The sequence below is a fragment of the Agelaius phoeniceus genome, chromosome 26 (genome assembly GCF_051311805.1).
Source record: "Agelaius phoeniceus isolate bAgePho1 chromosome 26, bAgePho1.hap1, whole genome shotgun sequence".
NCBI lineage: Eukaryota > Metazoa > Chordata > Aves > Passeriformes > Icteridae > Agelaius > Agelaius phoeniceus.
The window spans coordinates 1,350,416-1,373,056 of NC_135290.1; the positions used below are offsets into that span (position 1 = coordinate 1,350,416).

General features: G+C 57.5%; 2 protein-coding genes across 20 annotated transcripts in view; one reads left to right on the forward strand and one right to left on the reverse strand.

Annotated features, from left to right (window-relative positions):
• MAPT (microtubule associated protein tau) overlaps positions 1-13,776 on the forward strand; it is a 45,046-nt gene extending 31,270 nt beyond the window's left edge. For 8 of the 16 annotated variants that reach the window (XM_054649563.2, XM_054649564.2, XM_054649566.2 and 5 more), the window contains 8 exons: positions 57-183; positions 669-719; positions 1,129-1,394; positions 5,086-5,178; positions 5,326-5,418; positions 8,647-8,728; positions 8,880-8,992; positions 10,935-13,776. In XM_054649563.2, coding sequence (XP_054505538.2) covers positions 57-183; positions 669-719; positions 1,129-1,394; positions 5,086-5,178; positions 5,326-5,418; positions 8,647-8,728; positions 8,880-8,992; positions 10,935-11,150 — 1,041 coding nt within the window. In that variant the 3' untranslated portion in view covers positions 11,151-13,776. The remainder of the gene's footprint in view (positions 1-56; positions 184-668; positions 720-1,128; positions 1,395-5,085; positions 5,179-5,325; positions 5,419-8,646; positions 8,729-8,879; positions 8,993-10,934) is intronic. The other 8 variants (XM_054649570.2, XM_054649573.2, XM_054649575.2 and 5 more) reach the window with 6 other exon arrangements.
• Positions 13,777-14,170: 394 nt separating this feature from the next.
• KANSL1 (KAT8 regulatory NSL complex subunit 1) overlaps positions 14,171-22,641 on the reverse strand; it is a 77,111-nt gene continuing 68,640 nt past the window's right edge. For 2 of the 4 annotated variants that reach the window (XM_077190760.1, XM_054649539.2), the window contains 8 exons: positions 22,111-22,293; positions 21,632-21,790; positions 21,174-21,325; positions 19,659-19,777; positions 19,006-19,063; positions 18,524-18,636; positions 17,046-17,292; positions 14,171-16,240 (listed from right to left, as the gene is read on the reverse strand). In XM_077190760.1, coding sequence (XP_077046875.1) covers positions 15,953-16,240; positions 17,046-17,292; positions 18,524-18,636; positions 19,006-19,063; positions 19,659-19,777; positions 21,174-21,325; positions 21,632-21,790; positions 22,111-22,293 — 1,319 coding nt within the window. In that variant the 3' untranslated portion in view covers positions 14,171-15,952. The remainder of the gene's footprint in view (positions 16,241-17,045; positions 17,293-18,523; positions 18,637-19,005; positions 19,064-19,658; positions 19,778-21,173; positions 21,326-21,631; positions 21,791-22,110; positions 22,294-22,641) is intronic. The other 2 variants (XM_077190761.1, XM_077190762.1) reach the window with 2 other exon arrangements.

Below are 22,641 nucleotides of genomic sequence, written 5' to 3' on the forward strand. Positions count from 1 at the left end.
CTGGCTCTCTGATTGAGAGGTGCCACCCTGTCCCTGACGTCCTGCTGTGTCCCCAGGGCCCGGAGGCGCGGGGTGGCTCCAAGACGGGCTCGGCGCGCGCGGGGCAGGCGCAGAGGAACTCCACCAACGCCACCCGCATCCCGGCCAAGACCCCCACGGCCCCCAAGACCCCTCCCAGCTCCGGTAGGTGACGGTGGCAGCGTGTGCCGGGGGCTGGGTGGTGCTGCTGGGCAGTGCCAGGGGTTAATGACCGAACCCAGCCCTCTCCTGGGGCTCTGAGCCCTTCCAGGTGCTGCTCAGTGCCTGCGTTCCTGCAGTGTCCGGTGTGTAGGAGAGGCCGGTTGCTTTATCCTGTGGGATTTCCTCAAATTTGGAAGATTTAGGCAGCTCCATTTTTTTTTAATCCATCTGCTCGTTTTCTCTCTGATGATATTCACAAAGAGCAGGGGCAAGAGGATCAATTCTTCGATTACAGGAATGGAGATTAGCCCATTATGCTCAGAGAAGAAAACCCCAGAAAGCATCAGGCATTGTGAATTTCCATTAAAATGGTGCATTTCACTGGATGTATACATATATTTCATACTTAACCAGAGCTGCATAAAACCTAAAATCAATTAATTTTCCAGCTTTATTATGTTTAAGCATCTTTCTCATTCACTAAACAGGCAGAAAGGAGCAGAAAAAGCCACCTCCTGCAGCAGCAAAGACTGAGAAAGGTGATGTTTAAGGGTCTTCTTTTCTTCTTTCATTTCCTTTTCAAACTGGGGACAGTGCTAAGCTGCTCAGCGATCAGCCTTAGTTAATTGCAGAAAATAATTTTGTGCAAGTGCTTCCAAATTTCTGATAGAAAAGTGGTTCTGAGTGTCTTTTGTCTGTAATTCATCGTGCCACGCTCGGGTGGGGAGTCTTACTGATGATCCAGGCAGTGGAGACCATCTTCCTTCTGGGATATTAGGAAATTGCCTTTGAATCGCAGTTTTGCCTTCAAAATGGAGTAGAAGAAAGCGCAGCCAGCAGCCTCCCCCTGCGCTGGGCTGTTGGGTGGGCTCTGGGACGAGGCAGAGCAGCCCCCAGGGGCAGCAGGGGAGGGCTCCTGACCGGGGCTGTGCTGTGTGCAAACTGCAGGTGAGCAGCCCAAGTCCGGAGACAGAAGCGGTTACAGCAGTCCCGGCTCCCCCGGGACTCCAGGCAGCCGTTCCCGCACCCCCTCTCTGCCCACCCCACCAGCCAGGGAGCCCAAGAAGGTGGCAGTGGTTCGCACGCCCCCGAAATCCCCGGCCTCCGCCAAGACCCGCGTCCCGCCGGCCGCCGCGCCCATGCCCGACCTGAAAAACGTCAAGTCCAAAATCGGCTCCACCGACAACCTGAAGCACCAGCCCGGAGGTGGCAAGGTAAGCACAGCCTCTGCTCCTGCTGCGGGGGGGACAGAGTGTGCTGGACGCTGCCTCTGGGCTGCCAGGGCCTCCCTGCAGCAGCACTGGGCACTGGGCACTGGGCACTGGGCACTGGGCAGGGCTCCAGCCTGACTCTGCTCCACCTGGAAGGTTTTTGGGGTTGGATGCTTGGCCTGCAATTCCTTGCTCAGGTGTCCCATGGAGAGCTCATGGTGGTGAGGGTCTCGTGGGGGAATGACATTCCCTGGTGGTGACAATGCCAGGCAGGGACAGCAGGCTGTGAGCTGAGGAGTGGCAGGGTCAGGGCTGTGTTTCTGAGTGCCACCCTGTGCCTGGAGCAGGGCACAGGAAGGTCTGTCTGCTCCTTCTGAGGGTCTCAGGCTCAGACCCCACATTTTGCCAGACATTGGGATTTTGGATCCAGCTCTGTTGGCAAGGTTTTGGGTTGTGTTGTGCCACCGGGTGCTACACAGTGTGTGGTGGCACAGCCAGAACTGGTGGCACTTCTGTCCTTTCAAACACTTTGCACTCCCAGAAAAGTTGTTTCACAAGCAAAGTGACCTCTGGGCTTGGGAATGAGGGTCTTGGATTAAATTCTGCAATCCTGGCAGGGGACACTGCCTGTCCTGGGGTGGCACTGCCTGTCCTGGGGTGGCACTGCCTGTCCTGGGGGTGACACTGCCTGTCCTAAGGGGGGCACTGCCTGTCCTGGGCTGGCACTGCCTGTCCTAAGGGGGGCACTGCCTGTCCTGGGCTGGCACTGCCTGTCCTAAGGGTGGCACTGCCTGTCCTGGGGGTGACACTGCCTGTCCTAAGGGGGGCACTGCCTGTCCTGGGGTGACACTGCCTGTCCTAAGGGTGGCACTGCCTGTCCTAAGGGTGACACTGGCTGTCCTAAGGGGTGACACTGCCTGTCCTGGGGTGGCACTGCCTGTCCTGGGGGTGGCACTGCCTGTCCTGGGGTGACACTGCCTGTCCTAAGGGTGGCACTGCCTGTCCTAAGGGGGGCACTGCCTGTCCTAAGGGTGGCACTGCCTGTCCTGGGCTGGCACTGCCTGTCCTGGGCTGGCACTGCCTGTCCTAAGGGGTGACACTGCCTGTCCTGGGGTGGCACTGCCTGTCCTAAGGGTGACACTGCCTGTCCTAAGGGTGGCACTGCCTGTCCTGGGGGTGACACTGCCTGTCCTGGGGTGACACTGCCTGTCCTAAGGGTGGCACTGCCTGTCCTAAGGGTGGCACTGCCTGTCCTGGGCTGGCACTGCCTGTCCTAAGGGTGGCACTGCCTGTCCTGGGGTGGCACTGGCTGTCCTGGGGTGGCACTGCCTGTCCTAAGGGTGGCACTGCCTGTCCTGGGCTGGCACTGCCTGTCCTAAGGGTGGCACTGCCTGTCCTGGGGTGACACTGCCTGTCCTAAGGGTGGCACTGCCTGTCCTGGGGTGACACTGCCTGGCTGCAGACCTCGCAGAGCCATAACAAACCTTCCCTGAGTGCTGTGCATGACATTTTGTGTGAGCAGGTACCTCGGTGGCTCTGAACGTTCCCCTTTGGCACGGGGGGAGGCTTTGGGCTGGCTCCTCTGCATCCTGTGAAGTGGCAGCCTGCTTCTCCATGGCCTTTCCAGGCATTTCCCACCGTGGCTGGCGATTCACTGGCTTTGTGCCACCATCCAGGGGGGCTCTGGAGCCTGGGCAGGGCTCTTGGTCATGAGACAGCAGCACATGAGCACAGTGTCCTTTTTGGGGGGGCTCAGCCCTCCTGCCCACTTAGCACAAGACATGGGTTTTTCTTCCCACCCCCACAAACCCTGTTCTCCAGGGATTTTAGAAGGAATCCTTGTTTACTGGAAAATAGTTAAATTATTTGCTTGTTCTTTTTAAATCCAGCTTTCACAAGTTGCTTTTTCCCCCCCTCTCTGCTTCTCTGTTTGTTGTTGTTGCTGAAAGAGTAAGAACAGCTGAATTTGGGACAATTCCTTGCTCTTTGCAGGGGAGAATGGCTGGATGCTCTGCTGGGGATTCTGTAGACTGCTCCCAGCAGAATGGCTGCAGCTGGAGCAGAAGGGGCTGATCCCAGACGTTTGATTTGAGGCTGCTCAGAAATGGGTTTGGAGCCTGTTGTCTGTGCAGATTCCAGACCCCCAGGCTGGGCAAGCAAAGGAGCAGCCAGGCCAGGTCTCTGCCTGTGCTGCTGCATGCTCTGAGCACTCGTGCTGTGGCTGCATCACCCAGTGAGGCTCTGGCACAGCTGCTCTGGCACGGCTGGGTCCTGATTTGTGGAATGGTTGATGTAAAGTGGGACAATCCTGCTGGAGGCACACGCCAGCCATGGTGCCTCTCATGCTGGAGAGGCAGGGCCCTGCAGGGAGCTCTGCTGGCCGAGCAGGCTGGGGCTGCAGTGCTGCCATGGAGGGCAGGTGCCTGCTCAGCTCTGGAGAAGGCGCCACCAGGAGTGTCTGTGCCCAGGGAGGTGACACTGCCAGGGGCTCTCGTGGTGCCTCTCACAGGCTCTGTGGGCTGTCACCTGCATTCACACCCCTGGGGGTTGTGAAGGCACTCCAGGGTGTGTGGGGAAGGAGCAGGGATTGTCTTCACCCTGGGGCTGTCTGGAAGAGCTGCTTGGGTGCCTGAGGTGGCTCCAGGGCAGCTCCCTACACAGCCAGGGGGAAAACAAGCCCTGAGTGGAGCCAGCTTTGTGAGCACAGAGTGCAGGGAAGGCTTTGGGGCTGCAGGGAGTGGCCAGCAGTGGTGCCCATGTGGCCCCAGCCCTTCCCAGCCCCACTCCCACCCACCAGGGACGTGTTAGGAATGTGCCACAGCACTGGGGTGGGGCTGCATCCCTGGATTGGGGCTGCATCCCTGGGTTGGGACCTGGGGCTGCATCCCTGGCCTGGGGCTGCATCCCTGTCCTGGGGCTGCATCTCTGTTCTGGGGCTGCATCCCTGGATTGGGACCTGGGGCTGCATCCCTGGCCTGAGGCTGCATTCCTGTCCTGGGGCTGCATCCCTGGATTGGGACCTGGGGCTGCATCCCTGGCCTGAGGCTGCATCCCTGTTCTGGGGCTGCATCCCTGGCAGCATTTCTGGCTTTCTCTTGGCAGCTGTGGAGGGAGTGTGAGCCCTGTGCAGAGCAGGGCTGGGTGTCCTCTCCCAGTGCTGCACACACAGCTCCTGCTCCCCAGCCTGGCCAGTGGCACCTGTTTGCCCAAGGCCAGGTGTGCCTGGCCCAGAAGGGGACTGTGCTGCCTGGCATGGAGCTGGAGCTGGAGCTGGGCAGGCATTTTTCTCTCAGCTCCATCCCTCCTCATTCCCCTGGCTCTGCAGGAGCTGTCTCTGAGCCCTGGTGGTGCCTCTGAGCCCTGGTGGTGCCTCAGCCCTGCCTCCCAGCGGGTTTGCTGTGCTGCCCAGAGAGTTCCCTGTTCTGTTCAGTGGAAGGATCCAGGCTGAGCTGGCTTTTTGGCTGGTGTTTGTGGCCTGACTCCCCAGGCCTGTCCAGTCTCGAGCTACAACCTGCCCACCTCCATCTTCCCTTTCTAGCCCAGGAACAGACAAATCTGTGCAGCAAGCCAGAGATTTAGATTTTCCTTTTTTGCTGCTGGCCCTGGAAGGCAGGTTCCTGGTTTTAGGGCTGTAACACATGGTCAAGCTGCAGATGGTCATGTTGTTTCTCACGCTCTTTTCTGGCTACTAAAGGTGCAGATAATTAATAAGAAGCTGGACTTTAGCAGCGTTCAATCCAAGTGTGGCTCAAAGGATAATATCAAACACATCCCGGGCGGAGGCAGTGTGAGTACCTTCACACTTTCAATGCTCTATCTCAGTGCTGATGATAACTGGCATGTTGTGTACACTGAACTGCCAATGCTATCTGCAGTGACCCTGCCAGCAGATAGCTATTGGTGACGTGCAATGACTCTTTTCTGGCTACCAAAGGTGCAGATAATTAATAAGAAGCTGGACTTTAGCAGCGTTCAATCCAGGTGTGGCTCAAAGGATAATATCAAACACATCCCGGGCGGAGGCAGTGTGAGTACCTTCACACTTTGAATGCTCTGTAATAATCCTGATTTTAGTGGCATGTTGTTACACTAATCACCAATGCTATCTGCAGCCACGCTGCTGTCACATAGCCATTGGGGACGTGCTGTCATTTAACCCTTTAACCCAAAAATGAACCCTAACGAGTCCTGGACATGCCTGCCATGGACAGAACTAACTGCCCCGTGTCCAAACCACGTCTGTAACCAAACATCCCAGCAACCCCAGGGCTCTGCACTGCCTGGAAGGCTGGAAGCCTCCCGGGCTGTGGGATGGGGCCCCTGGCACAGGGTGATGCAGGAGATGGGTAGGTTTATGAGCAGACCCAGTCCTCATTGCTCAATGTGCTGCTAAATTGGACATGATCCTGCCCAACATGTGAACGTGCCCGTTCCCATCAGGCAAGTATGATCCGTGCAAATATTAAGTTTCTCCTTGCTAATGAATGTGTCCAGCAGCGCCCACGGGGGCTGAGCCTGAAGTATTGTTGAGCTAATTGATTTGAACACTGGCATTTCCAGCTGTTCCCACATAAATACCAGACTCAGCTTTCAGTTACTGTGCCAGAAACCTGGAGAAACTCCACAGAGGTTGGTGGATTTACAGCTGGAGACAGTTTGGGTCCAGGAAAGATGCTGGGCTGAGGAAGGCACATCCCTGAGACCCCAGGCTGTGTCACTGGGGCTTGTGGGGCCTGCTCTGAGATGTTCCCCATGGATTTTCCTTGATCTCTGTGGACGCCCTCCCTTGGAAACTGAGCCTTGCAGAAGGCTTGGCAGGTGAACACAGGGACACAGCTGGCTTTGCAACCTCTGGCTTAAATTTGGTGTCACTCTGCAGTTCCTTCACAGGCCAGAGGAGCTGCTCTGCAGAGCTCAGACCCCTGTGAAGCAGTTCCATGGTTGTTCCTCTTCCTTACTCTGGGGTCCTGCACTGCCTGGGCTGCCCAGGGTGAGGTGGGCCAGGAGCTGGTGCTGGCCACGCATCCCTTGTGCTGTGGCTGGTGATGAGCTGGTCCCTTCCTCCACAGAGCTCACACCGTGGGCCTTTGCAGCTGCTCTGGGTTAAGAATTACCTGAGTGTTCATCTGGGGGCTGTGATCCCTCCCCAGGCCCTGCCAGAGTGAAAACCCCACGGGCCCTGCCTGGCTGCAGCAGCTCTGGGAGCAGGGCCTGGCAGGGGCAGTGTCAGTCTGTCCTGGGGCTCCTTGGGAGGGGGCAGCAAGAGACCCCAGGGCTTCAGAGGCCTTTGGACTTCAACCCATGGCAGCAGCAGCCCCTGCCCAGCCATCCCTGCTCCCAGAGGGAGCTGCCACTCCCTGGGCTTGGTGTCTGGGTTTTGAAGCCTGTGGATGCCCTGACCAGGGCATGCCCCAGGCAGGAGTCGGCCTTGGCATTGCTGATGCTGAGGGTGGGATCCCCAGGTCTCTGGCACTGCTTTCCCAGGCAAACAACTCTGTTCTCCTTTTCCCTTCTTGCTAAAATGGGGAGGATCCTTCTCTGCTCCCCAGCAGGATGGGAAGGGATGACAGAGTCCTGTCTGTCACAAAAGGGACTGGGAATGAGAGCAGAAAGTTCCAATTGCTGACTGCTTGTTCTGGAAACGAGAGGACTTTCAGTCCCAGGTCTCAGTGGTGCCTGAATTGCTGAGAGACCCTTCAGGGTCACAGCTGGCATTAGAAAGGCACCAGCTGCCCTTTTTGGGTCTGTTTCCTACTTTCCAACCAAATCCAGCTCCTCTCCTGCCCAAGTGCATTAAACGTGTGACCTTTCCCTGCGCTGTCCCCACGTCTGTGTCCACGGTGTGCCCCCAGACCCTGAGGGGTTGCTTTTCTCCCTCTCTGTCTCCTGTCAAACGTGCCTCTTGGTCTGTGTGAGCAGCAGAGACAAGGCAGGTCAGCAGGGCTCTGTGCCTGGGGCTCTTGCTCCTGTTCCTGGCTCCAGGCTGGGGTCAGGGTTGTTTCTCAGGGCTGTGACAATCACTGAGGCTGCTGGGGCCAGGTGGGGACTGCAGGATGCACCCTCCCCTGGGGCATTTGGGTCAGCCCCAGTGCTGGGACGGGGAGCAGAGGCTGCAGTGGATCTTGGTGCTGGTCTGGGGGCTGCTGGCAGGAGTCAGCTCCTCTGCACAGCTCCCTTTGGTGCTGGCACATCCTCCTGGGGCTGCCGAGGGCATCACACTTGCCGTGCTGCCTGTGGGGAGCACAGAGAGCAGCAGATGCTCCCTGGGAAGGCCAGGCTGTCCCCAGAGCCAGCCTGAGGTGTGGATGATGCATTTTTCCTGCACAGCCCCACTCACCCAGCAGCAGCTGACCCTCAGGGGCTGGTGGGAGCCCCCAGCCAGGCTCCGGGGTGACCTGGGGGGTTCTGGGGCTGTTTTGTCCCCCTTGTCTCCTGCTCCTGCCGTAGCTGCCGTGTGTGTGCCTGCTCTGAGGCTCCTCCCTGGTGTGTGGCTGCTGCCCAGCCCTGCAGCCCCGTGCTGTCCCTGTGTCTGTCCCGTGTCCCCGTGTCCGTGCCACGAGCGCTCTGGGGACGGGGGGGATCCCTGCAATTGCTGGAGCCCACCTCAGAGACATCGTGGGCAAAGCACAGCGAAACAGAGCTTAAATGTCACAAAATGCTGTTGTGGTTCAATACTTTATAATTTTTATAATTGCCATTTTAATTTCTATGATGTGAACTCCAGATATTTCGATTTTGCTTTGCTTTTTTTTTTTTTTTTTTAACCCTTATTTTCGTTACAGCATTTTTCAGAAATGCATATTTTGGTCACTCTTTTGAAAGTTCTGTGCACATTGATCATTTCTGTTCTTTCAGTTTTTGTGGACATAAGCTTTATGTTTTACACCAGAAAAGGTATTTATTTTTTACGTTTTTCTCTCTGGTATATCTCCTCCTTTTGGATGATGTGTATGCAAATCTTAAATTAATTTACCACTCCACTTTCTCTCTCACTCGAGCACTTAAAAATTGCCTCTACTCCCCCCTCTGTGGAGAGGTGATCTCGTGCATGCTGACATGTTAAGAGGCTCCTGCACACGGGCATTAATGATCTCCCATTTCTGATGGCAGTTTCTTTGGTGTCATTAATCCTCCTGGGGCTGGAGCTGTCCTTTCCCTCCAATCCAGCTCAGGTGCTGCTGTGTGTTGTGCTCCCCCTCCCCAGCTGCCCGTGCTGGCCTCCAGCTCATCCCCTTCTCCTCTCTCCTACGGGCAGGTGCAAATCGTTTACAAGCCAGTCGACCTGAGCCATGTGACATCCAAATGTGGTTCCCTGGGCAACATCCACCACAAACCAGGTACCCTTGGGGCTCAGGGGGGTGGGAGAGGGGCAGAGGGCTGGGCAAGGGCAGGGGCTGGGGGGAGGCAGTGACTGGAGCGCCCCAGTGAGCCCTGCAGTGCTGGGTGCTGCTCCCAGCTCCTGAACCGCCTCTCGCGCTTCTCCTGCAGGTGGTGGCCAGGTGGAGGTGAAATCTGAGAAACTGGACTTCAAAGATAAGGTGCAGTCGAAAATCGGGTCCCTAGATAACATCAGCCACGTCCCTGGAGGAGGCAATAAAAAGGTAAAGGGGCCCTGGGGACAGGTGTGTGCTGCTGTGGGTGTGAGGGGACAGGGGACAGAGCAGTGGCACTGCCCAGGATGGCCCCTGAGTGAGCACGAGCCTGTGACAGCCTCGGCTGTGGTTTCCTGCTCTTTCTGCTGCCTCTGGAGTTTTCTGTGTCTCAAACCCTTCCCACCAAGTGTCACCATCAGCGAGCCCCGTGCTGTGCTGCTGCTGCTGCTGCTGCTGCTGCTGTGACACCGAGCTGGCAGCTGCAGAGGTGTTGGATCCCCAGTGAAAGTGGAGCATTAAAGGCTCAGCTTTATTTAGAGCAGGTGACTTTGCAGCAAACTGGCCCTTCAGAAGGTGATTTCTCCTTCCTGACCCAGGGCTCTGTGAAGGGAGGGCAGTGTTGGGGGGTTAAACTGAGACACAAAAGGCACTCGGGTCAGGGAAGTGAGCTGGGGCTGAGCTGTTCCCACCAAGGCTTTGATGGTGACTTCAGTGAGTCTTGGCCAAGTAAAACAGCCCCACAGCTGGGCTTCAAGGCCACCAAGTCCCCAGCAGGCAGGAGGGTGAGGACATCAGGTAAGCACGGAGCTGAGACTCCAGCCTGGCCACACACAGGGTTCAGCTTCCCCGGGGAAAAGTGGGTTTTATCTTGCTTGTTTTTGCAGCACTTTTGTCTCAATGGGAGGGGAAGGTTCTGTTTCAGCTCCTGTATTTTGGCACTTTGTTCTTGGCCACGTGCTCTCTGTGCAGCTCCAGCTCTCACCTCCAGCTGGCCTCTGACTGCGGGACCGCTTGACTTCCTTACCCTTCTCTCTGCCGTGCATCAGCTCCCCTATGCTTCACTGAGCCTTTTGCCATGGGTTTTGTGATCCAGTGATGGCTCTGGCACATCCTGGCACATTCACTGGGCCATAGTTTGAAGAACTTGCCCTTTTCAGGGGAGTTTCTCTGCAAGGCTTTGACCCAGCAGTGGCATCACCACCTCAGCCTTCCAGCCTGCTTAGGCTGCCTCTCCCCTGCCTAAACCCAGCCTGGAGGAGGTTTGGGTGTAACTGAGTCCAGGTGCAGCTCTGCTGCCCCTTTCACATGTCCCCAAGCCCCTCCTTGCTCTGTGACACACAGATCCACACCGGGACTCACAGTCCACAGCTCTTTAGGCTGAGCTCTGGTTCCTGTGCTGGGTGTGCCGTGGGGAGCTGGGTGCTCTGTGCTCTGCCCAAGTCCCTGTGCTCTCCTGTGCTGTTCCTGGAGTTTTCCCCCTGGCTCCAAAGGCAGCCACTCTTCTTTCTATGAGTCAGTGAATGGCCCTGTTTTTCAGATCTTTTTCTCCCCAGTTTTCTATTTCTTTTCTATATTTTTTGTCTTTTTCCTTCTGGCTGGCATTTCTTGGATCATGGTTTTTGTTGCTGATGCATTTTTTGCCCCCCACTGCCCTGGGTGGGTTTCTTCACCTGTAGAGAGAGAAAGGCAAGGAAGACAAGACCTGGACCCCGAGCCCAGACCCCGCTGGGCTCCAGGCCGTGGTGCTGGAGCCACTCAGCCCCATGGAGAGCCAGCCCCCAGCCTTGCACTCGGCTGGGGAGGGCACCTGTAAGTAGCAAAGCAGATCCAGTTCAGCGGGAGAGGGGTTTGGCTCCTGGGAGCAGCAACGTGGGCTAAGGGGAAGCTTCACATGCCACGTCCCCCCATGATCTGTGCCAGGGGAGTGGGAGCAGCCCAGGTTGTGCCCTCTGCGTTCTGGCACCCAGGACCTCGCCTGGGGAGGATTTGGCAGCATCCAGATGCTCAGGTCCTGCTGTTGCCTCTGGTGCCTGGGACATGCTGAGGCCTGGGGACTCTGGGTCGCTGCTCTGAGCTCTGCTGCCACCTCCCAGCGGCCGTGTCTGAGCGCGCACCTGGCAGGTCCCCCTGTCCCCGGCCATGCCCCTGAGCGCCCTCCTCTCCCTCACAGATTGAGACTCACAAGCTGACCTTCCGCGAGAACGCCAAAGCCAAGACCGACCACGGCGCCGAAATCGTCTACAAGTCCCCCACCATCTCCGGAGATGCCTCCCCGCGCCGCCTTAGCAACGTCTCCTCCACCGGCAGCATCAACCTGGTGGACTCCCCCCAGCTGGCCACGCTAGCCGACGAGGTGTCCGCCTCGCTGGCCAAGCAGGGCTTGTGATCGCGGCGCGGCGGCCACCAGGAGAGAAGACAAGGAAAGGAAACGAAAAAGAAAAGAAACAAAAATAATAATCTGGCCTTCTTCCTCTGTTCCTTTTACAGCTGCTTCCCCGTCCCTAACTGGTTAATGATTTAACCTGCTTTTACTGTTCATTCAGCTCTAGCTCCAGGACTTCAAAATCAGTGACACTATGAGGTACAAAACCTCCTCTCCCCCTGCTCCTCGGAGCGCACAGCCCGTCCCGTCGCGTCCCCGCGCTCCCCCTGCTCCTGCCCTCGCTGTCCCAGCCCTGCCCGGGGCCCCCCGGCGAGGCGGGGAGGGGGCCCGAGGGGCGGCCACAGCACGACGCTGACCCGAGCACCCCGCACCAGCACAGGGCAGCGGGTGGCCCTCCCGGGAAGGGGCTGTGACCCGGCCCAGCTCGTGTCCTGCCGCTGGCCGGGCTGGGTGCGCAGCCAGGGCTGCGGGGAGGTGCCCTCCCTCCCTCCTTCCCCGCGTTAAATTTGCCTGCTGATTTGGAAGAAACCTTTTGTTTTTATTTCCGAAAGCCGAGATGTGTATGAAGATAACGGCCCCCTAACCCGCTCTCAGCTCCGGCAGCTGGAGTCCCGGCGAGGCCGGGTGCCCGCTCCGAGGGGCCCCGGGCGGCCGTTCCCCTCTCCGTGGCTGTGCTGGAACCGCTGAGTGGATGAGTAGAGGCTTTTCCCCATTCCTTTGGCAGCCCCTCGTGTCGTAGAGTAGATTTGTCTGTATATGCTTGGACCGTGCCAGGGTGATTGTTTTCATAAACGAGCATGTGTTTGAAAAATAAATGCTGTAAGTAGTTTTGAGCTGCCCCGCGCCGGCTCCGCCGCAGCCCAGCCGGGGGCCCGGGGAGCTCGGGCGGCTCCGGCCGTGCCCAGCCCCGGTGCCGCAGGAGGAGCCCGGCACCGCATGTCTGCCGGAGGAGGGGCACCCACAGCTCCAGGGCTGGGATGGCTCCTGGATTTGGGTGCAGCTTGTGACATTTTTGGGTTGTTCTTTTTCTTTCCCTGCAAGGTCAGCTCAGCGATGGCGGAGGTGGCAGCTCCATGGCTCTGCTGTGCCGGTGGCAGCGGTGAGACCCCGGCCGGACGCGGGGGAGGCGGCAGCAGCTCCCCCAGCCCGGGGCCAGCGGCTGCTCCCTGGCACTGAAGCCCCTTTGCGGGCGCTCCCCGGTGTGAGTTGGCAGCGCCTCACCCCTCACACAGCACTGACCACCCCAGCACACTCGGGGACAGGAGCCGCTCGAGTTATTGCTTTGGCTGCTCTTGTTCCTGTGGCTCCCTGGGGAGCACGAGGAGGTCCCGTGGCTGTCCCTGCCTGCCCCTTCCCTCTACAACCAAAGAGGCCGAGATGCCACCAGTGCAGCTGTGTGTCCTCCTGCCCTGTCTCCCCCAGGGGCCCCAGCCGAGCTCTGGGGGTTCAGCTGGAGCTGGGAGGGCAGAGGGGGCCCCTGCACCCCCGGGCTGTGCTGCAGGGAAAGCCGTGCTTTCCCAGCAAGGGCTGCAATCCTGGTCCGACAGGGCTGGCGGGGGGTCAGGGCCCCTGGTTGTCCTTGGGGTGGTGGCTGGGTGCCACCAAGGCTGCCAGAGCAGCTGTTCTGGGCAGAGCAGCAATTCCTCCCCGGACAGGACCTGTGGGAGCTGTGAGCCCCCTCTCTCTCGCCCCTGTCCCTCTGCAGGGCTGGGCTGCCGCAGGCCTGGCTGTGGATGGACATGGTCTGGGGGTCCAACCCTTCTCTGTGCAGCCCCAGGAGCTGCTTTATTGCTGGGGAGAGGCTGGTCCAGCAGCACCATCGTGTCCAGCTTGTCACTCGCTCCGTTCACTTGACTCCATGATTGTAAGACTCTGTGCTCCGTCCCTGACTCTGTAGCGCTGTAGGAGCCGCCGCGCTTTTTGTCCTCTGTAGAACGAGCAAGTTGGGAGAACCCTCAAAGCATCACCTCCTTACCCCTCTGGGCTGCAGGACAGGGTAGCTGAGCTCACCCGTCCTGTGCCACCCCTGTCCCCTCCGTGCAGCCCCTGAGGGACACCAGCACCCAGGGTGGGATGGCCTCGGTGTGCAGCGAGCTCCAGTGAGCAGCCCCTTCCTACTCTGAGTGTCCTCAGCCCCGGCTGTTGTCCCCCCGGGGGCTGTGGGGTGCCAGGACAGCCCTTTACAGCCACCACGTCACCCGCTGTCCCCTCCAGCAGCCCGAGCCACGTCCCCTGCCCCAACCCTGCCTTCAGACCCAGGCCCGAGGGTCCGGTGAGCAGCCGGACAAAACCCGACCCCCGGCTTCTCCTTTACTCCACACACATCTTGGGTCTGAAAAGGGTTAAAACCGGCACTGATTTAAAAAAAAAAAAAAAAAAAAAGAATCGTATTTCTGCACTCCAAAAGATTCTGCGTGTTAGCCAAGGTCGGTGCCAGCCTGTGTGGTGTTGGCAGCCCCGTGCCCCCCGCGCCGCGCCGGGGAGGGGAGGGAAGGTTTGATCTCAGTGTATCATTCTAGCTTAGCTTCTGTCTGTGGGTGTCCATAGTGTATCGTGTGTTTAACAACTGGTTTACACTGTTGCCGTAAAAGTGAATTTGGAAATAAAGTCATTACTACGATAATGATAATTGGCACCTCTTTTGCATGGGGGGATGTGGGGCGGGGGATCCATCCACAGTCATCGACTGGGGCAGCACCGAGGGGCAGGGACTGGGTTGCAATTTTTTACTTTTTAAGCTCCCACGCTTCTTCCTGGGGCACAGAGGGGTGCAGGAGGGGTGACCCTGCCTTCCAGAGCCAGGAAGGACACAGCAGTGCTTCCCTGGATGAGGACCAGCAGCACCCGGTTAACCCGAGAAATGTAAAATAACCCCCAGCCCAGGGGTTCCTCCTCTGGCTGACAATAACTGCTGGAAAATAACATCACACAGGAAAAAGAGGCCACTGAAACGCAGGAGGGAAGGAGCTGATCTGAGTGCACTGAGGGCCCCTTCCCAGTCTCAGCCCAGCCTTTCACACTCATCAAATGGAATATTACATTTTAATTTTTTTTTTAATCTTTTCTTCTTTTTTTTTTTTTTATAAGCACATTTGTGCTTTGCCAACAGAATCAAGACATTAACAAAGATCAGCTTCTCGGAAGAAAAGCATTTCTATATAACAAGGACATTACACAGCTCAAAGCAGGAAAAGAAAATATTTACAAAATACAAGGTGGGTTTTTTTTTTTGTGTGGTTTTTATAATGCTAAAAGGGTTATTCAGAATTTTCAACCTTATAAATAGAAAAGCACTTCTGCAGAGGGATATGGTAGCGCCGTTGTTTGTTGGGTTTTTGTTTTAAAGAAACGATGACGGATCCTTTAAACTAGAACAGAACCAAAACCACGAGATCATGTTGAAAATTGTGAAAACCCCGACCATGAAGCAGTTCAGCGACTATTTCTTTACGATTACAAAATGGAGAAAAAAAAAAAAAAAAAAAAAAAGTCCTTTGTAATTTTTTTTTTCCCGTTTTTTTTTTGTTTTTTTTTTTTTTGGTGATGTGATTATACATAAGACAGGCACAATGCTAGCAACAGGACAGGGCCCAGGAGCCACACCGTCGGGACCGGGAAGCGTGACAATGGTGGGGACGGTGTGCGGGGTCCGGGATCGCTGCGGGTGCGGAACCGGGCGGGAGGGGACGGGGAGGAACAACAAACTGGGGCTCAAACTCAAATACCTGTCAGGAGGGGGCACAGCGGGCGCCCCGAAATGAAAGGGAACCGGCACCGGAGCTGGGACGGTGCGGGAGTGGAGCGAAGCTGCGGTGACCCCAGGCGGGACCGGGGTGACCCTGATGCCCCACCAGGAGCTGCCTCCATCCTTCCCTCTCTGCCCCCTGGTCTGACACAAACCCACCTGCGGGACCCCCGGCCCGGCCGCTCCTCGCTCACAGCTCCCCCAGCTCCAGCTGAACAGCCTCACCCAAAGGGCATCCAAGTGCTCTGGGAATTCTGCTCAAAGCATCGGGGGCTCTTCCCCTCCCTGCCCTCGCCACACACCAAGTGTGCACAAGGTGCTTCCCAACTCCCACCTCTGCCACACCAAGCTGAGTGTGGAGCAGCCACAAGGTCCCTCCTTTCCCCCTGCCAGGAATGCAGCCAGAGCCATGGCTGCTCCAAACCAGGGGAGAAGGAAGGGAGAGGTGTCCCCAGGGGCAGAGCAAGGATCAGGGAGGGACAGAATCCCCCCCTTTGGATACCTGGAACTACAACCTGGGGCAGGATAACGCAGGAGGGTGAAGTGCAGGTGGGCACTCTGCAGGTGAGGACAGCCAGACAGTGAAGGTTGCAATCCCAAGACATCACTTTTCACCACTAATTTCACTCCACTAAAACCTTTCAGGGTGGGGGGAGTGGGTTAAGAGAAAACGACACCCTTTTGGTGGGAAAAACTATCCCCGAAATCTGCTAGTCAGCTAAATCCTGTGCTCTAGTTTTATACACCTAAAGGAGGGAGGAAAGGGGAGGGGGTCTGGTGGGCTGCTCCCCTCCCGAGGCTTCACTCCGCTGGGAGGAATCTGGGGGCTCATTCATGTGACGAGGAAACATGGAGAAGGAAAAAAAAAAAAAAAAAAAAAGAAAACAAAAAGAAAAAGAAAAAAAAAAAGAAAACAAAAAACAGTTTCTAAACTCCTTAAATTCACTAAAAACTGTGAAAATTCCCGGCAGGATGTTTGAATATCAAACGCAGATTTTGGAAGCTTTAATGCCAAGAGTTAGTTCTGTGTGTTGGTTTGCTCATGTCTCCCCGTGTGTCTCTATCTGTGCGCTGGCCGCAGGACTGCGGAGCAGGAGGAGGAGGAGGAGGAGGAGGAGGAAGAGGAGGAGGAAGAGGAGGAGGAGGAGGGGGGGGCCAGCGGGGCTCGGCTCTTGAGGCTGGGCAGGCTGGGCGAAGCCGAAGTGCCATCGCATTCCCGGGAGGATTTGCTGCCCGACGTGCGGCGGGTGCAGCGCGAGAGCCGGTCCTGGGGGTCGGGCTGCTCCTCGCACTCCGTCCGGGGGTCGTAGGAGAGTGGGAAGGTGCGGCGCTCCCAGGGCTGCACGGCCTGGGGGAGAGACAGGAGTCACGGAAATCCCCAGGAAATCCCCGCAAAAGCCTCCTGTCCTCACTCCCTGCACGGATCCAGAGCTCAGAGCTGCTCCTGGTGCGGGTTCCCAGCTCGGAGCAGCGCCCGGGAAGCTCCAGCAGATGTGGAGAGGACACGGAGGCAGCTGCTGGCAGCGCTTCCCGTGCCCTGATCCCACCCGGGCCAGCGCTCCAGCACTGCCCACAAGCAGCTGCCAGGCTGCTCCCCACACCAGGGTCACCTGTGGTGCCACACCAGGGTCACCTGTGGTGCCACACATGTGTCCCAACACCACGGCCACCTCTGGTGCCATGTCTGCCTCCCCACACCAGGGTCACACCTGCGTACCCACACCAGGGCCACCTATGGTGTCACACCTGTTTCCTCACACCAGGGTCACCTGTGGTGGCATGTCTGCCTCCCCGTGCCAGGGTCACACCTGTGTCCCCACACCAGGGCCACCTATGGTGTCACACCTGTGTCCCCACACCAGGGTCACCTGCAGTGCCACACCTGTGTGCTCACACCAGGGCCACCTATGGTGCCACACCTGCCTCCCCACACCAGGGTCACCTGCAGTGCCACACCTGTGTGCCCACACCAGGGCCACCTATGGTGCCACACCTGCGTACCCACACCAGGGTGACCCGTGGTGTCACACCTGCCTCCCCACACCAGGGTGACCCATGGTGTCACACCTGCCTCCCCACACCAGGGTGACCCATGGTGTCACACCTGTGTCCCCACACCAGGGTCACCTGCCCTGGCCGCAGCCAGCACCCACCTGCTCGTCCAGGCCGGCCTCGGGCGTGGAGCACCGCGTGTCCTCGCTGGACAGGAGCCGCAGGGAGTCCCGGGACAGGGGGGTCAGGGGGGCACAGAGCAGTTCAGGGCTGATGGGGCTGCGTGGTGAGTGGGTGTGGGACAGCTCCAAGTGGGAGTGGTAGCTGCCCACCTCAGGGGATGCTGGCTGGGGAGTCGAGGGGTTCCCCAGCTGGGGAGTCGTCCGTCCGTCTGTTGATCTGTAGGACCTGAGACAGGAGCAGGTTTGAGAGCCCGGCCATGCTCCCCCCCTGCTGCCTGATCCTACCCCAGGATCCTTTTGCCCTGATGGGAACACGAGCAGGGAATGCCACAGCCCAGAGACAAAATCCACCCAGGCCCATCCCTGTCCCCATTCAGAGTCTGGGTGCATCACTGATGCTGCTCTCCTGTGGTTCCATGTCCCACACATCTCCTACACTCCCAGTGCTGCACAAACTCCATGGTGAGAAGCTCCCTATGGAATCAAGACACTTCCAAGTGTTTGCCCCTCCTCACACCAGGTCACCCTTGGAAGCAGCTCAGGGACTGAGTGCAGGGAATCAGCAATGCTGGAAATGCAGCAATTTCAGCAGCTGGGAGTGGGAGGAGCACAGTGAAATCCCGAGACCTCAGATTTCAACCAAGAATTACAAAAGTCTGAGCTCTGACACAGAGTCCAGATAAAAACCCACAAGCTACAAGCAGAGAAATATAACTGAGTTCCCAAATCCACGTGCAACTTTCCAAGATGAACTACAACAGCAAGTGGCCATCAAGGACTTCAGAGGTAAGAAATGGGCTAAAGAAACAGCAAAACATCCCCATCTCCAGGAGCACTAGGAACTGCAGCTGCAGAGGAAACAGGGCAGCAGCACAAGGGGGGTTTGCCACAGGCCAGGTTTGCACCTGCAGGAACCCCTACAATGGCAGGAACCAAAACCAAAGCAGCATCAAGGGCAGGGACAGAGCTGTGGCTCTGCCCCAGAACAAAGTGACTTCAGGCAACCAAATCCTGGTGATGGAACTGAAAAGAGCAAATCTCTTCTTGAGTGGGTTTATGATGAGATCAACAGCTGGAAACAGTGGTGGTTTTAGACACCCACTCATAAAGACACAGCAGAAAGGGAACTGAGTGCCCAGTGCCAGTGTCCCTGATCCTGCAGGAATGATGCCATTGCCAGCCCTGTGCCTTACCCTGGACTCTGGGCTGGCACAGCATCTCCCACACTTCTGGAACAGCAGAAATGCTTGAGGAAGCACTTGGTGCAGCTGTCTGCAGCCAAACTGGGCTGTGGCTTCACCCCCACCTAAGCAAGGCTGTGCCCCCTCCCACCTGGGCTCCTCCAGCTGGATGACACCAAACTTTTCAACACCAGCTTTCAGCCATTTGTAGGAATCCCCAGCTGCTCCCAGGAGCACCCCAGTGCTGGCCATGTGGCCCTGAGGGCAGGGCTGTACCTGCTGCCCCGGCGCTGAGGGGGGACACTCGTGCTCCAGAGCCACCGCGCCCGCTCCATCTCCTCACACTTCCCGTGCCGAGCAGCAAAGGCTGAGTCTGACAAGTCCTCAACCTGGGAAGGGAAGGGCAGAGGGCTTGGTCAGAGCTTTCTTCTTTAAAACAATCATCTCTGTACAGTTTTGCCAGCACTAGTTGCAGTGAGAAATTAAATGTTATCATTGAGTTGTAGGATGTCCTGAGTTGGGAGGGACCCAACAGGGATCATCCAGTGCAGCTCCTGGCCCTGCACAGACACCCCAACAATCCCACCCTGTGGCCCAGAGCATTGTCCAAACACTCCTGGAGCTCTGGGAGCCCTGGAAAGGAACCAACCCCAGCTGTTGGTTCCCTGCTGAGGTCCCTGCCTCTGTTCCCTCCATAGACACTGCTCATTTACCACCAGCCTCATCCCACATTACCTGGGAAATAAAATCCTTCTTACCTCCTCGTTGTCCTCCTCAGGGTTGGCTTTCAGAGCACTGATATCAACTTCACGCCAGCTGCAACACAACCACCATGGGCATCACTCAGGGCACTGCTAGAACCAGCTGCACATCCCCCTCCCCTCCCAACACTGCCTTCTGGGAAGGGGAAATTCCACCCTGCCATGAGGAGCAACACACTTAAAGCTCAGTTTGAAGCACCAGACCTCCTTGGTGGTCTGGCAGCACAGCTGGAGCTCCCCAAGGGCAGAGGAAGCAGAGCAGAGGCTGCTCCATTTCTTTCTCTTCCTCCCACAGGCTCCCTCCTGCCCCGCTCTGAAATGGGCCAGGGAAGAGCACAGGTGACCAGGAGGAAGACAGAGGGAAGTTGGGAAGAGGCAGAACTGCAAGGTTAACCCAGCCCAGGCACCTGCAGAGCTGGGAAACCACTGGGACCTTTGACTTAGCAGCAAGACAAGGAGACAACCAGGAGTGACTTTAAACTGAACAGACACTGAGCTGAGCAGTTGGCTTTGATGGCCAAGGGCCCCTCAGAGAAAACACTCTCTAACTTAGCCAGTCTCCAGCAATGCTATGATCAGTTTTCCAACCTTTCCCTTATTCCCCAGAAGAAGCAAAGCACTGTGCTTCCCCTCTGGGGCTGGGGCAGTACCTGGGGGTGAGGATCTCCTTGTACTGCAGCTTCTCCACGCGGGTGGTGGCAGCCACGGACATGGGGATGACGATGTTGTTTATGTCAAAGGAGCTCTCACCCCTCCTCCTCCTCGGCTGCTGCAACAGGGAGAACCATGTGAGAAAGGGATGTGGGGTCTGGCACGTGGGAAAGTCATCACAGGAAGTCATTGATGGACAGAATGGCCCTGTCTGACCGACGGACACTTCAGAGCCAACACCAATTTGCATCAGACTAGAGTTCTCCTACTGCTTGCTCCAAGTCCTCTCCCCAACCCAAAATCTACTGCCCCAGCAGCAAGGAAAGCCAAATCCCAAGGTGTGGCTGCCCAGAGCAAGCATTGACCCTTTGGCTGGGGAGCCCTCACAGACCCGCAGCTGCCTGGGACGCTTGAACACAGGAGCTCCACCCCTGAGCCCAGAGTGTGGAGCCCAGGGCCTGGAATCCTCTTGCTGGGGGAGGGAAACCTCTTCATCTTGCATTTCTGAACGAGCTTGTGAAAGCACAGCAGGAAAAGCAGCAAGAGAAAACCAGGGTGGGTGTGCAGAGCCAAGGCAAGGCCTCCTTGAGGTGTGAGAGCTGCTGAGATGGGCTGTCCTCTCCTCCAAAACACCAAGCACACTCAAGCTGAACCACCACTGGGTTCTTCTGACACCCTGATGTCACAGCTGGTGATGGAACAATTGAATTCCGCAGTGAAGGAACCCAGTGGGGACCCAGAAGCCCATGGCAACAAGCCTGGAGCAGGGGGCTCAATGAATCCTGCTCTGCTCTCCCTGGGTCACATCCAGGCTTTGGCCCCAGCTACCAAATGGGGGGGCAGAAAGAAGCCAAATCCTTCAGTGGGCCACCTGTGAGCTCAGCAGAATTCAGTCTTTCATTGAAAGGCTTCTGCTGACGTGGGCCTGGGAGGATGAGAGCACCTGGTGGAGGAGCTGTGCCATTGCCCTGTCCCAAGCACAGTGGGAGGGAGTTTCGGCCCAGACTCAGAGCTCATGAAGGTCCCACACTCTGCCACCCTCAAGCACTGTGGCAGTCTGAGCGTGTCTCAGAAGATGGTCTGAGTTCAGGGACTGCTGCACAGGTGGAAGATCCCCACCACCAGTGCTGTGCCCTGGCCCTGTGACCCCAATCTGGTGTCACAGCCCGGTGACACCGAGGGGAGCTGTCCCAAGGGAAGCAGCACTGCTGGGGCTCAGCTCTGCTCCTGGCAGCCCCACACTGCTTCAGACACCAAAATCTGGGTGTGCACCAAAGCCAAGGGACTGCTGGGAATGGAAACATTCACCAGCAGTTGCTGAACTGATGGTGAACCTGGAACTGCACCACAGCCAACACATCCAACACCCACCCAGCAACCCCAGCAGCAGCTGAACCAAAGGGTCCAGCGTGGCAAGAGGAACACTGAGCACTCCCCAGGCCAAAATCTGTGTACCAGCTGAGCCCCCACGATGGGCTGAGCCCAGGAGCCCTGGCAAGGCAGCAGATACTCACAGCAGTGCCAGAGGTGCCCTGGGAAGCAGAGCTGGCGGGAGCAGAGCCCTCGGAGGAGGTGGAGAGCTGCCGAGCTATGGGGCTGTGAGGGGTGGGGGTCACAGCTGCTGCCAGGTAGCTCGGGCCACCGACGTCCGTGTGATGCTTCAACACTGCACAGGGAGGGGGAGAAAATGAACAACAACATTAGCAAAAAAACCCAGCCCACCCTAGGGGGTGGTGGTGGAGAGGAAAGGACCATGTGCACCAGAGGTGGCCGGTGCTGAGGAGCACTGTGCAGGAAAGAGAAGCCGCCTTCTGAGGGGCTGCCCTGGGGAAGAAGCAGGTTAGAGCACACGAGGCATTGCTGTGGTGGCGGCTGGGCCCGAAGCAGTGCGTGCCCCCTTCTGTGGGGCAGAGAGGCTGGGGATGCAGCAAAGCCCAAGCTCCCCCCGAGACACCTGCCCCTGGGGGCCTACCTTCACTCCTCTCAGATGAGCAGTCTCGCAATCGCTTTTTGTCAAAGGCAGGAGGCTGGGCAGAGCGCTCTGGCGCTCTCTCGGCCTTGGACACGGCCGAAAAATCGTCTAAAGGCGGCCTGTGTGCCTTGTCTGCTTGGGCTTTTTGATGGGAGCGCTCTGAGGAGGGGAACAGAGAAAGAGCTATGAAATGCCTGCTTTCACCTCTCTTTCTGCTGGCACAGGAGACTGGGGCAGAGTTTTCCAGCTGCACAAATTTTTGTCCACACCATGGGGGTGGCTGGGGAGGTGTGCTCAGAACCTGCGGCACTGCTGTGGGCATGGCTGACACCGAGCACGGGGAGGTCCCTACACACCTGAGCTGCACCTGCACACAGCTCACCTGCAGCCCTGCCATAGCCCTGCCTCACCCCTGGGAGCGGGATTGAAGGGCATCCTCCTCCTCCTCCTCCTCCTCCTGGGGCAGGGGCAGCACTTACTGGCCGCGGTGAAGAAGGAGTTGACCAGCTTGTGGCGGTCCTTGCGCGCGGGGTCAGCCAGGCTGGGGGGCACGGGGGCTCTGTGCTTCAGCGACAGCTTCTTGGGAGCTTTAGTTTTCTCGTAGGGCTTGTTCTGCCACTGGGATTTCAACATGCTCTGGAAGTGCAGGCTCGTCGGCACATCTGCAGGGGGTACAGAGCATTAATCCAAATTAATCGTGCAACAAAGAGTTGTGGTCTCATTACCCTGCCCCAGTGCTCCCAGTAAGAACAGCCCTGGGTGAACATGCAAGCACAGACTGTCAGACCCAGGCTTCCATACATTCTCCCCCTGCTCAGGAAGGACCTGCAATAGGTCCCAACATTTGTAATCTTTGTGAAATTCCTACAGGAGTCACAGCCCAACCATATCCTGGCAGGAGAACGAAGTTTTTTAAGTCAGAAAACTCCTGTGTCTTCACCTCTGTAGGTATCTTATGTGGTGCTACCTTAGATCTGACCTTCAAATATCTGAGGTATCTCAGCACCAAA